The sequence below is a fragment of the Microcaecilia unicolor genome, chromosome 3, assembly GCF_901765095.1.
Source record: "Microcaecilia unicolor chromosome 3, aMicUni1.1, whole genome shotgun sequence".
Taxonomy (NCBI): Eukaryota; Metazoa; Chordata; class Amphibia; order Gymnophiona; family Siphonopidae; genus Microcaecilia; species Microcaecilia unicolor.
Window position 1 is genome coordinate 172,085,902 of NC_044033.1, and position 16,675 is coordinate 172,102,576.

At 41.8% G+C, this 16,675-nt stretch overlaps 1 protein-coding gene across 2 annotated transcripts in view; it reads right to left on the reverse strand.

The window, feature by feature from the left end:
• Positions 1-16,675, reverse strand: part of TSPAN31 (tetraspanin 31) — an 81,714-nt gene that overhangs the window by 31,952 nt on the left and 33,087 nt on the right. For both annotated transcript variants that reach the window (XM_030196587.1, XM_030196586.1), the window contains exon 4: positions 14,105-14,233. In XM_030196587.1, coding sequence (XP_030052447.1) covers positions 14,105-14,233 — 129 coding nt within the window. The remainder of the gene's footprint in view (positions 1-14,104; positions 14,234-16,675) is intronic.

Genomic DNA, 16,675 nt, shown 5'->3' on the forward strand with positions numbered 1-16,675 from the left:
ATACAATGATGTACATCCTGTCTTGAAAATTCTTCTGAAGAACTGAAGATATCAATGTGAGACAAATCTGTCAGGGCCAGTAAGAGGCAATACAATGATGTACATCCTGTCTTGAAAATTCTTCTGAAGAACTAAAGATATCAATGGGAATGGAGAAAATAGATAAAGAAGACTTGGTTTGTTTGTTGTTTTTTTTTTGGGGGGGGGGGGGGGCATGTGATGCCTGGCTCCTAGCAAGTAGCACTAAGCCTGAGTTCTGAGAAAGGCCTGCTTTTATCAGCTCATTATGCTTACCAGAAGGGATTTCTCTCTCTGAATTGTGCCTGGAGAAGTGCTTGAAGTGTTCCAGAGGGCAGCCAAGGAGTCTGCTGTGGCGGGGTATAGATAGACAGATAGGATAGATAGATAGGATAGATGTAAGAAATCCAAAATGATGGAGGCAGCAGCACCAGCCACTGCCTATCAGCTCGAACTCTGCACCATCGAAGTGTGCTGTTTGCCCTGGCCTACCCAACAAAGTCACAAGTTTGGCATAATGGACAGAACTTACTTTTCACTGATAAGGACGCTGCATCAAAAGTTTTGGATGGCTTGAATGAATCAGACTTGGCAGATTGTCCCCATGGCGATAGTCTGACCTGAACCCAGTGCCAGACATAATTAACTTGAGGCCTCTCTATTTATTTTATTTATTACATTTGTATCCCACATTTTCCCGCATAGCAGTAGGCTCAATGTGGCTTACAGGTTCTGGAGAGGAGAGTACCAACACCGGGAATATATACAAAGTGGAAAATAGAGTAAAAGTAGGTGCAAGGAAGCTGATAAGGTTCCGGAAAAGAGAATACAACTCTGGGACGAATATATAGTAGCATATAGAGAGAAGTAATCCCAATCAGGCTGACAAGTCTCCGGGGATGGGACTACAGCTTCTAGTGAGCAATACAGAGTAGGATAAGGGTAGAAGTACACTTAATTATAACTGGAGGGGTAAAATTTGTACAGTTTGAAGTAATAGGATTATGTGGAAGGTGTACTGTTCATTTCTTAGATCGAAAGATGTGATGCATTGTTCATGAATTAGTTCAGGTCTGCTAGGTAGGATTTCCGGAAGAGGTGAGTCTTGAAGTCTTTTCGAAATTTTAGATGGGTGTTCACAGTTCTAATGTTTCTAGGTAAAGCGTTCCAGAGCTGGGTGCAAATGTAGGAAAAGCTAGATGCATATGTTGATTTGTATTTTTGTCCTTCACAGAAACGTTCTTGATGATTCAATGATGTTTCTAGTTGGTAAGTCAATAAGTTCAGTCATGTAGGTTGGGGTCAGACAATGGATTATTTTGTGGACCAGAGTGCAAATTTTGAAGGCTATTCATTCCTTGATTGGTAGCCAGTGCAGTATTTCGTGAAGGGGTTTAGCACTTTCGAATCTTGTCTTTCCGAAAATGAGTCTAGCTGCCGTGTTCTGCGCGGTCTGGAGTTTCCTTAAGATCTGTTCTTTGAATCCCGCATCTATGGTGTTACAGTAGTCAACATGTGATAGTACCATTGTTTGAATTATGTTATGGAAAGTTTCCCTTGGGAAGAATTGTTTAACCCGTTTGAGTTTCCACATTGCATAGAACATTTTCTTCGTGGTGGCAGAGGCTTGGCTCTCCAGGGTTAGGTGTCAATAGTAATTCAAAGGATCTTCAGTTTGTCCGATATTGGGAGAGTATATTCTGGGGTTTTTATGGATGAAGGGAGGTTTGTTTTGTGGTGAGAAGAGAGAATAAGGCAGTGAGCTTTTTCCTTGTTGAGTTTGAATGCTGATGCCCAGGCATCCATTACGCTTAAACTAGACTTTATTGCAACAGTGATTTCTGTTGGATTAGAGTTGAACGGTATGTAAATGGTGACATCATCCGCATACAGAAAAGAATTAAGATTATGCATGTATAGGGCATAAGCAAGGGGGGGATCATCATCAGATGAAATAATATGGGTGACAGAGGTGAACCCTGGGGTACTCCGCAATCGGTACTCCATGATGGTGATATGTTTGAGTTTGCTTTTACTTGATAAGATCTCGTGGTTAGGAAACTCTTGATCCATTTGAGTATATTCCCTCCTATGCCTATCTTATCAAGCATTCTTAATAGTGTATATAGTGGTCAACTATATTGAATGCGCTTGACAAGTCGAATTGCAAGAGGAGTACGTTTTTACCAAAAGCAATTTCCTTTTTGAACTTGGATAGGAGAGTTACCAGGACGGTTTCCTTACTGTGGAGAGATCTGAAGCCAAACTGTGATTCATGAAGGATTGAGAAATTGTCGATGTATTCATTAAGTTTGTTTAGCTACAATGCTTTCCATCAGTTTGGTTGTAAGTGGGATGGACGCCACAGGTCGGTAGTTCGGGATATCATTAGTTTTCTTTTTGGTGTCGTTTGGTAATGGTGTGAGTAGTATATTACCTTTGTCTTTGAGGAATATGCCATGCTGGAACAAGGAGTTGAGGTGGGAGGTAAGTTTTCAGTGATAAATCGAGGGGGGCGAGGGGGTTCATTAGATAATTGGGGCAGGTGTCCAATTGACAGTAGGCTGTAAAGATCTTATTGGTTGCTAGTGCTATTCTTTCTTGTGTGATCTGGGCGAAATTTGTCCAAGTTCGGTCAGCTGGGTATTCTTCTGAGCATGGGTATAGCACATTAAGGTAGGTATCAAGGTTGGTGTAGTCCTGTGACATATTTTTGCGTACATTGACAATTTTGCCTTTGAAGTAGTCAGCAAGATCGTCTGCTGTTAGGATTCCTGATTTTGTTGAGGACACTGGTTTTGTGTCTAGTAATTTATCCAGTAGCTTATATAACTTTTTCATGTCATTGTAGTCAGAAGAGACGGCTGAGGGGAGATATGATAGAAGTGTATAAAATAATGAGTGGAATGGATCGGGTGGATGTGAAGCGACTGTTCACGCTATCCAAAAATACTAGGACTAGAGGGCATGAGTTGAAGCTACAGTGTGGTAAATTTAAAACGAATCGGAGAAAATTTTTCTTCACCCAACGTGTAATTAGACTCTGGAATTCGTTGCCGGAGAACGTGGTAAGGGCGGTTGGCTTGACGGAGTTTAAAAAGGGGTTAGATAGATTCCTAAAGGACAAGTCCATAGACCGCTATTAAATGGACTTGGAAAAATTCTGCATTTTTAGGTATAACTTGTCTGGAATGTTTTTACGTTTGGGGAGCGTGCCAGGTGCCCTTGACCTGGATTGGCCACTGTCGGTGACAGGATGCTGGGCTAGATGGACCTTTGGTCTTTCCCAGTATGGCACTACTTATGTACTTATGTACTTATGTAGTTCCGTTTGGATTTTTTGATTTCATATTTGTTTTTTCTATGCGATTCTTTCCAAGCATTTAGATTTTGATCGTTTTTGCTTTTTCTCCAGGCTCGAGTTGTCTGCTTCTAGATTTTAATTGTTTCACATTTTCATTGAATCATGGGGCCGTTTGGTTTGTGAATGGTTTTTGTTCGTAAAGGAGCTAATTCATTTAGAACGGTGATGCATCTCGATTCCCAATCTGCAAGATAGTTGATGGAATCAGATGGAATAGACTAATTGTTGTTGTAAATTGATTGCCAAAATGCAGTTGTGTCCACTTTACCTCTGGTTTGGTACGATTTTTTTTTCATCAGCTTTGAGATGCCCATTCTTCACCCAACGTAGAGTCAGATTTAATTTGAAGTGATCGGACAATGGAATTTCCGTCCATTTGTGGTCAATGACTTTAATGATTGGTCTGATGCGAATTTATGGGTTAGCAAGCCAAGTGTGTGGCCTTTTCTGTGAGTGGCATTCGGATGTGGCTATTCGAAATCCCATACTTGGAAGAATTCCTTACAATCTTGGACACCAGTTGAGTTTGGGTCTTCTAAATGAAGGTTTATGTCCCCAATGACTAGTATGTTTGAGTTAGATGTACAAGTGGCCGATATGAAATCCATTAGGGTTATATATGCTTTGCTCCAAGTGCCTGGTAGTCAGTAGCATAGGACACAATTTAGATTGCCGACTACACTTTTATGTTGCAATCTGATTGAAGCAATTTATCAGCTGGTGGTCTGGCATCAGATGGGAGCAGCAGCACATATGTATCTGCTATGTGTCTGATGTGCCCATGGTCTATGTGGACCGAGTTTGAGTCCTGCAGGGCCTTCAATGACCAGGTTTGAGCCATATGGAACTTTGTATGTCTAAGTGCTTTGAAAATGAGCCCCATAGTTAAAGTCTCTCAAATTAAGGAAATCTCCAGTGCATCTTTGACTCTTCTCTCTCCTTCTCTGCTCATATCCAGCAGACCGCCAAGACCTGTCGTTTCTTTCTCTACAACATCCGTAAAATCCGCCCCTTTCTTTCCGAGCACTCTACCAAAACCCTCATCCACACCCTTGTCACCTCTCGTTTAGACTACTGCAATCTGCTTCTTGCTGGCCTCCCACTTAGTCACCTCTCCCCTCTCCAGTCAGTTCAAAACTCTGCTGCCCGTCTCATCTTCCGCCAGGGTCGCTTTACTCATACTACCCCTCTCCTCAAGACCCTTCACTGGCTCCCTATCCATTTTCGCATCCTGTTCAAACTTCTTCTACTAACCTATAAATGTATTCACTCTGCTGCTCCCCAGTATCTCTCCACACTCGTCCTTCCCTACACCCCTTTCCGTGCACTCCGCTCCATGGATAAATCCTTCTTATCTGTTCCCTTCTCCACTACTGCCAACTCCAGACTTCGCGCCTTCTGTCTCGCTGCACCCTACGCCTGGAATAAACTTCCTGAGCCCCTACGTCTTGCCCCATCCTTGGCCACCTTTAAATCTAGACTGAAAGCCCACCTCTTTAACATTGCTTTTGACTCGTAACCACTTGTAACCACTCGCCTCCACCTACCCTCCTCTCTTCCTTCCCCTTCACATTAATTGATTTGATTTGCTTACTTTATTTATTTTTTTTGTCTATTAGATTGTAAGCTCTTTGAGCAGGGACTGTCTTTCTTCTATGTTTGTGCAGCGCTGCGTATGCCTTGTAGCGCTATAGAAATGCTAAATAGTAGTAGTAGTAGTAGTAGCATGAAGCATCTGCTAACCAGTCATGAAAATTCTCACAAAGACCAGAGGCTCTCAACCACATCATTCTTCACACCATGATGGCTACAGCTGATCTAGTAGTGTCATAAGCATCAAAAGGTAGCTTTTAGGAGGTAGTAAGCATATTCTTGTACAGATTAAATATACTGACTTAACTATGAAAGATCGTCTGAAGAAGAAATCAGAAAATTGTGATACCTGATAACCAAGTTATGATAAAGCATCTGTAGTTGATGAGCCAATATCCATAAATTTAACATGGTGCTCTGGTAAGCTTTCTGTCCCACAATGTATAAAGTTTATGATCCTTACCTGGGAGCATACTGGAATTAAGCTTGGTTGTCTTGGACACCACTGATTGGTGAGGGAGCTAGGTGAAATCATGCCAAGGAGCTGAGGAAACTTAATACTTCAAGTCTAAGCATCTGGATACTGCTTTCAAGTTAGAAGCGTCTTCCACAAATTTAACTTGATCCTGCGGTAGTAGATCAATAACCCAACACATGAGATATGCCTTAGGCGTTTTCACAGCTCTTAGGATGGACTAGAAGTCACCTTGAGACAATGGACTACCTCAGGACTCAAGGATAAATATTTAGTTAATTTGAGGAGGAATTTGGTATAAGAATTGTCCCCCTGTTGGTCTAAGGCATAGGGTCAGTGGGGATCTGCTGAGGATCCACACAGGGACCTGCAGGAGATAGTGTAATGGAGTTGTCATCATCTGGTCTCTTAGAGTAGTTACTAAGTCACAGGAAGACCATCCTTCCTCCACAAAGGGCGAGGAATCATGTGGAGGTACATCATAATGAAATGGCTGCTAAGCAGACATGACTGCAATAAGGTCACACTGAATGCCCAATGCTAACAGTCAAGCTGTCTTTCAGGAATTTTTGAAGCAGGAGTAAAAATGCTGCATTATTACCAACAGAACCTGCAACTTGGGGCACTGGCACTTGGGATAGTGAAGGCATGGGAGAGGATTCTGTCACTGAATGCTTGAGGGGGAAGAGTGTCTCTCGCTGAGACATAGGGAGGCATAGCAAGCTCAGTGTTTTTACTCACTGCTTTGCCAGCATGCTCCTTGGTTACCAACTCCTCAAAGAACACTTTTGCTGATATTCTGAAGAATTTAGATATTCATGTCAGCACGTATATTTTTTGGTTTCTTTTTAGAGCATTTGTCTTCAAAAAATTAAAGTGAACGCTGAGGCAGTGTTGGAAGCGAGGTGCAGTCCCCGACAGTCCAGCTACAAGTTCCAATAGCCTATGTCATCAATAAGGTTAGTCCTTCACAATCAGGCAATTTTGCTTTCTTTTTATCCGAGTCTCAGCAGAGCATTTTTACCATTTAATTGAAAGACAAGGCAGTTCCATTCCCAGAGGTATGTTTCATAGTCTCTTAGGGGAAGGAGATCTTTGGGATCTTGCCAGGTATTTATGACCTGGATTGGTCACGCCATACTGGGACAGACCGAAGGTCCATCAAGCTCCTATGTTCTTATGCCATAAGGCAGAAATAAAAGTAAAACCTCTAAAAGTACTGCTGAAAATATTTTGAGGAGAGGAGAGTTGCACATCCATCTGGAACCCATGGAAAAACAAGACTAAGGTGAAGAGAGAGGAGTCTTAGGTTAGGGAGGAGTACTTATACATGCTCAGGAAGTCTTTCAAAAATAAAAAAATTTCCTAAGCAAGAGAATAGCACCGCCCACGTGGAGGGGCATAATCGAATGGGGCACCCAAGTTTTCCTGATGACATCCTCGCAGGACGTCCTCGTGAGGGGGTGGGGAAACCCGTATTATCGAAACAAGATGGGCGGCCATCTTTCGTTTCGATAATACGGTCGGGGACGCCCAAATCCTGAAATTTAGGTCGACCTTAGAGATAGTCGTCCTTAGACTTGGCGCTTCTGATTTTCGGAAATAATGGAAACCGAGGACGCCCATCTCAAAAACGACCAAATGCAAGTCCTTTGGTCGTGGGAGGAGCCAGCATTCGTAGTGCACTGGTCCCCCTCACATGCCAGGACACCAACCGGGCCACCCTAGGGGGCACTGCAGTGGACTTCAGAAAAAGCTCCCAGGTGCATAGTTCCCTTACCTTGTGTGCTGAGCCCAATCCCCCATCTCCCCAAAACCCACTCCCCACAACTGTACACCACTACCATAGCCCTTAGGAATGAAGGGGGGGGCACCTAGATGTGGGTACAGTGGGTTTGTGGTGGGTTTTGGAGGGCTCACATTTACCACCACAAGTATAACAGGTGGGGGGGGGGAATGGGCCTGGTTCCGCCTGCCTGAAGTGCACTGCAGTACCCACTAAAACTGCTCCAGGGACCTGCATACTGCTGTCATAGAGCTGGGTATGATATTTGAGGCTGGGATAGAGGCTGGAAAAAATATTAAATTTTTTGTTTTATTTTAGGTTGGGAGGGGGTTAGTACCACTGGGGGAGTAAGGGGAGGTCATCCCCGATTCCCTCCGGTGATCATCTGGTCATTTAGGGCACATTTTTGTGACATGGTCGTTAAAAAATAAAAAAAATAAAAAAAAAGGACCAAGTAAAGTCGGCCAAGTGCTCGTCAGGACACCCTTCTTTTTTCCATTATCGTCCGAGGACGGCTATGTGTTAAGCACGCCCCAGTCCCGCCTTCACTATGCTTCCAACACGCCCCTTTGAACTTTGGTTGTCCCCGCGACGGAAAGCAGTTGAGGACGCTCAAAATCGGCTTTCGATTATGCCGATTTGGGCGACCCTGGGAGAAGGACGCCCATATCCCGATTTGTGTCGAAAGATAGGCGCCCTTCTCTTTCGAAAATAAGCCTGATAGCCACCTAGAGGACATCACCAAAAAATGTGTCTGCAGCTTTCCTGTGTATCAACAGAGAATAAAATTTCTGAGACAAACAAAATGTTATAGAGCAAAAGGATTTTTTTTTTAATGATGTTTTCTGAAAAACAATGGTCACTTGATGGATTGAAGAAAAGTATTTGTAAAATTGGTATTACCAAAAATTTCAAATGCTGCCCTGGTAGCGACTGACCATGAAACACACACACTGCTGATGTCATTGGTATTAAGTCAGAAGGACTCTCCATTTAAGGAAAAGGAGAAGCATGGGCAGAATCAGGCTCTTCAAAAACAGACCAAAGATCTTTGTTAGGTGTTGTAAGTGATGTCACTTCTAGGCACGTTTTACTTACTAAAGATTTATTTCTGAAGACATTATTATAAGGATTGTTAGATACATTTACCAAGACTCCAGAAGAAGGCACTTTCAGTGCTGAAACATGGTACCGTGTTGAGTCATCCTTTATTAAATTTTAATATTTACGTTGTGCGCTTTTGGTATGTTTTTGAAAAACCTAATTCTGTTCCCACTTCTCCTTTTCTTGCGACTTCTCATGGGACACTGTTGTTCTTTCCACTTCCGTGGGGTTTTTTTGCGTTTTGCTATTTCATGTAAAGACGTTTTAAACATGCACAACTGTCGCTGCAAATAACAAAAATTCAGCAAATTATTGTAGACAAGTTGATTTTGAGCATAACATTCTTACCCCTCTGTTTACAAAGGCATGCTAGCAGCTTGTTGCATAACCATTTTATTTGAGCTCCAAGTTTTACTACTGTGCACCCAACCAATTATTTTTGAGAAAAAAAAAGGAGTCCTGTTATTTTGAAACATAGAGGGGCATAATTGAACGAAAACGTCTATCTCCATGGGCGTTTATCTCCGAGAACGGGTCCGTGAAGGGGCGGACCGAACTGTATTTTCGCAAAAAATAGACGTCCATGTTTTATTCGACAATTTGTGAGCTGGGCGTTTTTGTTTTTCAGCGATAATGGAAAATGAAAGCGCCCAGCTCAAAAACGAATAAATCCAAGGCATTTGTTCATGGGAGGGGCCAGGATTCATAGTGCACTGGTCCCCCTCACATGCCAGGACACCAACCGGGCACCCTAGGGGGCACTTTTACAATAACAAAAAAAAGGTAAAAGAGCTCCCAGGTGATAGCACCCTTCCCTTGTGTGTTGAGCCCCCCAAATCCCCCTCAAAACCCACTGCCCACAAGTCTACACCATTATTATAGCCCTAAGGGGTGAAGGGGGGCACCTACATGTGGGTACAGTGGGTTTGGGGGGGTTGGACGACTAAAGCATTAAGCAGCACAATTGTAACAGGTAGGGGGGGATGGGCCTGGGTCCACCTGTCAAGTCCACTGCACCCCCTAATAACTGCTTCAGGGACCTGCATACTGCTGCCAGGGAGGTGGGTATGACATTTGATGGTGAAAATAAAAAGTTGTGAAACATTTTTTTTGTGGTGGGAGGGGGTTAGTGACCACTGGGGGAGTCAGGGGAGGTCATCCCCGATTCCTCCGATGGTCATCTGGTCATTTAGAGCACTTTTTTGGGACCTGTTCGTGTGAAAAAAAGGGTCCAACAAAAGTGGCCTAAATGTTCGCTAAAAACGCCTTTATTTTTTCGATTATCGCCCTAACGCGTACATCTCTCCTCGGCCGATAACCACGCCCCAGTTCCACCTTCGCCACACCCCCATCAACTTTGTCCGCATCCGCGACGGAGTGCAGTTGAAAACGTCCAAAATCGGCTTTCGATTATACCGATTTATTCGTTTTTGTGAGATAAACGTCTATCTCCCGATTTGGGTCAAAATCTTGGCATTTTTCTCTTTCGATTATAAGGTGGATAGTGTACTTATAATTCTTTGTGTGTTACTTGTGCATATAGAAAAGGTTACTTCTTAAATATGTCTAAATAAAGGCCTCACAAGCCAAGGGTACCAACTCAGTGGACACACCTATAATGGCTTTCATCATAGGTCACCAACTACCTCCGAAAAAACTGTAGAGTGAAAACTCTATAATAGAGAAAAAAAAACAATTTGCAGTAAAAAAAAAAAAAAAAAAAGAGTGGTATAGTAACAAATCAATTATCACAATGCACAAGCAATACTATTGAACTAAATAAACAACTTGTGTATATTTTCGGAAGAATGATTATCAAGCAAAAAGACTATATTAAGGGAAGACCATGTAGAACATTATCAAAACTACAAAAGGAAAAGAAGAACTTATCTTAATCCATAGAAAAAATATGTTTTCTATGTATTCAAGTAGTATCAGAGAGTTCAAAAAGGTCCCACAAATTGCAGTAATACTCAGTCTCTCTCAATCAGTCTCTCTCGGCAGTCATAGAATTCTCACTGTTTTGTTGCTTCATCAGGAAAGGATAGGCAAAAAGCTCATCTTCCAAGTAGCATCTCCAAGGCAGTGATTTATTTGAACACTTGTCCTTGTGGATTAAGATATATCGGACAAACTAAACGTATGTTAAAAACACGGTTAATAGAACATAAACATTGCATTCAGAAAGAAAAATTACATATGCCTTTAGTAAAGCACTGCGTTCATGAAAAACATACATTTGATCAGTTACGCTGCACCGTGATTGAGCAAATAAAAGATAATGGCAGAAGAGGTAACATTTCAAGGTTTTTGCACCAAAAGGAACAAAGATGGATATATCATTTACATACGGTAATTCCTAATGGCCCTATGGAATGGGAAGCATTTTAACAACGTACTAAGAAATAAAGCAATAATGGTTTTATAATGATCTGCCGTAAAACACTGATGCTTCAGGAAGTGACGTCAATATGAAGAGAAGGTTCAACCGTCCCTTAGCATCCTTATAAGCAGTCGCCATTTTGATTTGGATTGTATGCAACGTGGAAGATGAGCTTTTTGCATATCCTCTCCTGATGAAGCAACGTAACAGTGAGAATTCTATGACTGTCGAGAAAGACTGATTATGAGAGAGACTGAGTATAACTACAATTTGTGGGACCTTTTTGAACTCTTTGATACTACACAAATACAGAACGTGCTTCATAGAAAACATATCGTTTTTTTTCTATGGATTAAGCTAAATTCTTCTTTTCCTTTTGTAGTTTTGATAATGTTCTACACGGTCTCCCCTTAATATAGTCTTTTTGCTTGATAATCATTCTTCCGAAAATATACACAAGCTGTTTATTTAGTTCAATAGTATTGCTTGTGCATTGTGATAATTGATTTGTTACTATACCACTTTTTTTTACTGCAGATTGTTTTTTTTCTCTTTTATAGAGTTGTTTCACTCTACAGTTTTTTCGGAGGTAGTTGGTGGCCTATGATGAAAGCCATTATAGGTGTGTCCACTGAGTTGGTACCCTTGGCTTGTGAGGCCTTTATTTAGACATATTTAAGAAGTAACCTTTTCTATATGCACAACACAAAATTATTTACAGCAAATTTTCTATAAGTTTCTTAATTTATTTCTCTAAGCAGATTTGTTAATTTTTTGGTACTTATAAGATAACATGATGAGAATTCATAGGAAATTGCATTTGCATAGTATTTCTCTGAAAAGCAAACCATGGTGTTTAATGCCACATGTGAAACAGAGGGAGAGGTTTTTATAAGGATAAGCAAGGTCAGGAACAAATCCAGCAGGTACTAGCCAACAACTGGTGTTGTACAGGGATTATTCATGCTGGGATCGATATTCAGCTGGTGGTGCTCAGCATTTTGCTGACCACTGCTGCTACTATGCCCAGAATTTCAATTCTGGGCCATGTCTGGCCTTTGGCCTTGAATTTCTGGGTTTGTGGAGCCAGCTAAAGCATAGCTGGTTAAGTGCAATATTCAGGACTTAGGAGTCCTTTTACAAAGGCGCACTAGTGTTTTTAGTGCTGTGTTAAATACGCATGCACTAAACGCTAGATGCGCCCATATTTCCCCATGGGTGTCTCTAGCATTTAGTGCATGCTAAAAACACTAGCCGCCTTAATCAGCTATGGGGTACCACATAAAGACAGGCCAGTTAAGTGCTGAATATTAGTACTTAACTGGCCAAGTGCCAACTCCACCCCTAGAATGCAACCAGAATAGCCAGTTTTGCAACAGAACTAAATGATAAGTGCCACTGAAAATGACCGGTTAGCCCGAAACAAGTGATTTAACCGGCCAGGAGCCATTTCTAGTCGGTTAAATCACTTTGAATAGCAACCTGGTTCTTTTCTGATCTGAAGAAAGTATTGCTTTCAAAAGCTAATAAAAAATTTATTTAAGTTAAACCAATAAAAACTCTATCATATTTTCTTTTTTTGTTGTTTTATTTCTGTTTATTACCTTTAAAAAAGTGGACTTACACAGCTACCACACCATTTCATGCTTTTTGTGAAAGTGCTATGGGATTGTTTACATCCTATCAGGTAGGCTGCAGCTTTCTTTTTCCTTCATTTGAAATAAAGTACAGCACTTCTGCAACACAAAGTCTCCAACACTAAGCAATGATAAGGATTCAGTACTCAGCGGGAAAAAATGCTCTAGCACAGTCAAAGCTGAGATGGGAATGGAGAGGGTTTAAGGTCATTTCATATTTACTGTCTGTGATATCTGAATGAAAGTTCTTCCGGATCTGGTGGTTTAAAAGGGACAATTATTTGTGGGTTACTAGCTATTTCAATAATTTGTCCTAGCATTTGAATGGCATGTCTGTACTGAACACATAGGTAGGCTGGGGATTTATTGCTGTTACTCTGTTCTGTACTTTATCTTTTTTTTTTTTAGGGAGTGGGGGGGGGGGGGGGGGGGGGAGGGAATTGCTATGCAAAATTTTAAGAAGTTTGCTTGACTAGCACAACATCCAAGTCATCAACACCATTTCCTTATGTTCCTTTCGAGGTACAGTGCGTTCTCATTATTTGCGATGGTATGGTTCATAAAAAAAACATTACAAACCACAATTCATGAATACTAAAACAACATCCATATGAGAAAACAGGGGTTAGGTTCCAGCTATACCTATGTTTCCAGAAAACTGCAGAAAGTGAATAATTATTCCTATAGGAAATACAGGGGTTAGGTTCTCACATAGCACAACACTTTAAAAAAAAAAAAAAAAAAAAAAGTTCCAGTACAGTTTTTTTTTTATTTTTTTTTTTTACTTTGCTTGCTGTGAAACCAGATAGAACATACATGTTGAATACAATTTAGTAACATTCTTAAACAAATTGCACAGAACAGTGTTGGAAAATACTGTACAGTATTAAACAGTAAGCAATCAGTGTACCCAACAACCAATGCTGAATACTGTACCATGGTTTTGTCACCCTATTTTATATGTTTATAACAAATTATTTGCAGTTGTTAACATTAAACTCATGGCCTCAGCAAAAACAGACATGCCAGAACAAAACTGTAACAAACTTAGGGTCCTGTTGACTAAGGCGCGTTAGCATTTTTATCACACGCACTAACTGCGTAGGTGGCCTATAGGGATATTGTAGGCGCATACACGGTTAATGCACGTTAAAAACGCTAAAGCACCTATAACACAGCTTAGTAAATATGGCCCTTATTTTGTCACTAAGACATATTATATGTTTCTTTCTCTTAGGATTAGTAGCTTGCAACTCACTCCATGGACGCTTGGTGGCCATTTCCAGAAGCAAAACACCAAAAACACTACAACAAAAGTGAAAGCAAAAGGGAAAGGGAAATGGGACTTGATGTACCGCCTTTCTGAGGTTTTTGCAACTACATTCAAAGCGGTTTACATATATTCAGGTACTTATTTTGTTCCAGGGGCAATGGAGGGTTAAGTGACTTGCCCAGAGCAGGCGGCTGTTTTGCAATGTGTAATTATGCAAACAACGCAGCGCGAATGGCAAATTGCAAACTCTATTTGCACCTCCGTGGATGTGTGAAATAGTGAGAACACAGTGTACTGGCTAGGTCAAATCCTGCTTATCATTTGAAATTTCAAAGCATTAATGCAGTCTGCAAAATCTACATTAAGGAGACATGTTAAGGAATGCAGAAGTCCACAAGTCTGTGTGGAGGCTTTCTGCCATACTAGACAAGCATTTACAAAATTCTAAACTAGGTGAAGTCTTCCACTTACTGCATGGCACGTGCTAAATTCCTTATGTATATTTGTGTCATTGAACAACCCACAGCAGTTCAGCTGCTTTTCCAGCTCCTCCTTTGTCTGGTTCGTCATACTTGCCCAAGTGGCATTGAGCAATTTTTCCTGCCATTAATAAAAAAAAAAACAAGCCAATTAGGAGGTACCACACAGTGCAAAGACACCACCTGTACATCAAGATTATTACACCAATAAGATTGTTTCTAGTCTGACAACAGACACAGAAAATCAGATGATCTCAGATAAACACCATATGATCTATCCAGTCTACCCATTCACAATCTCTTCCTCTCCCTTAGGAGATCCTATTTGCTTGTCCCATGCTTTCTTGAATTCAGATATAGTCTTGGTCTCCATTACCTCCACTGGGAGGCCATTCCACGCATTCACCACTCTTTCCTTAAATAAATATTTCCTTAGATTACTCCTGAGTCTATCCCCTTTCACTTTCATCCCATGCCCACCCCCCCACCCCCCAACCCCACCTTCCTGAGTTTCCTTTCAGTTGAAAGGCAGTAAGCAGTAACTCCATGCTGAGGATCCAGAATTCCACAGTAATATGCTCCCACTGTTGCTCAAAGAAAGGTACCCGACTTCTTGATAGGTAGAGCAGGGCTTATGTTTCAGGAATACTACTGCTTATTGTCAAAAGTAAGACTATTTTGCTGAGCACATTTGATTGCCTTATTTGTCCCACCTCTCACGGGCAAGGCTTAGTGAAAGAAAGATGCAGAGTCTCATAAAGGGCAGACAGAAATCTACAAATGTTGTAACCCCTCCGGTATTAAAAAGTATGTCTTGAGGATTATGTATACATTGGTAGTACAGCAGAGAGATGTTGCAAAGCGCACAATGGCCCATGTACATGAAGCATTTGCATGGACCTATTCTCACAAGTTGGAAGCAAGCGACCATGCAAGATGTAATGAAGCAATGCTGGAAGTAGAGATCCTCAAAGAGGAGTCTAATACGTCATACACTGTACATAAGATGGGTTCCACACTGGTTTGCTTCTGCTAAAATGGCTAATAGCTGAATTTGTATTTGTGTAGACAGGATGGTCTAGAATCTCTGTACCTTTAGAAGGACAGTGTACATATACTGCACAATGTAGCACTATTAGGCTGCAATTTGTGCAAAGAGCATCGCCCTGAATACGTTTTTGCCCAAGTGGTCAGTCTGGGGTCTTTGCCAGGATGTATATTTGAGAACTCTGCAATTCCTCCCTTTCTTCATGTGTATCGGTACAATACAGGGCTAAAATTTAATATCATCGCTGATTTTCAAGACCCTTAACGGAAACATAGTTACATAGTAACATAGTAGATGATGGCAGAAAAAGACCTGCACGGTCCATCCAGTCTGCCCAACTCCTATGTGCTACTTTTTGTGTATACCCTACTTTGATTTGTACCTGTGCTCTTCAGGGCACGGACCGTATAAGTCTGCCCAGCACTATTCCCACCTCCCAACCACCAGCCCCGCCTCCGGCTCTGGCACAGACCGTATAAGTCTGCCCAGCACTATCCCCGCCTCCCAACCACCGGCTCTGCCACCCGATCTCGACTAAGCTCCGGAGGATCCATTCCTTCTGCATAGGATTCCTTTATGCTTATCCCACTCATGTTTGAATTCTGTTACTGTTTTCATTTCCACCACCTCCCGCGGGAGGGCATTCCAAGCATCCACTACTCTCTCCATGAAAAAATACTTCCTGACATTTTTCTTGAGTCTGCCCCCTTTGAATCTCATTTCATGTCCTCTCGTTCTACCGCCTTCACATCTCCGGAAAAGGTTCGTTTGCGGATTAATACCTTTCAAATATTTGAACGTCTATATCATATCACCCCTGTTTCTCCTTTCTGCCAGAGTATACATGTTTAGTTCAGCAAGTCTCTCCTCATACGTCTCGTAACGCAAATCCCATACCATTCTCGTAGCTTTTCTTTGCACCACTTCAATTCTTTTTACATCCTTAGCAAGATACGGCCTCCAAAACTGAACACAATACTTCAGGTGGGGCCTCACCAACGACTTATACAGGGGCATCAACACCCCCTTTCTTCTGCTGCTCTCTATACAGCTTAACAACCTTCTAGCTACGGCCACCGCTTTGTCACACTGTTTCGTCGCCTTCAAATCCTCAGATATCATCACCCAAGATCCCTCTCCCCGTCCGTACCTATCAGACTCTCCCCGCCTAACACATACGTCTCCCGTGGATTTCTATTCCCTAAGTGCATCACTTTGCATTTCTTCGCATTGAATTTTAATTGCCAAACCTTAGACCATTCTTCTAGCTTCCTCAGATCCTTCTTCATGTTTTCCACTCCCTCCCGGGTGTCCACTCTGTTACAGATCTTAGTATCATCCGCAAATAGGCAAACTTTACCTTCTAACTCTTCGGCAATGTCACTCACAAATATATTGAACAGAATCGGCCCCAGCGCCGATCCCTGAGGCACTCCACTACTCACCTTTCCCTCCTCCGAGCGAATTCCATTCACCACCACCCTCTGAAACGAATCAGAATATTTGAACAGATCT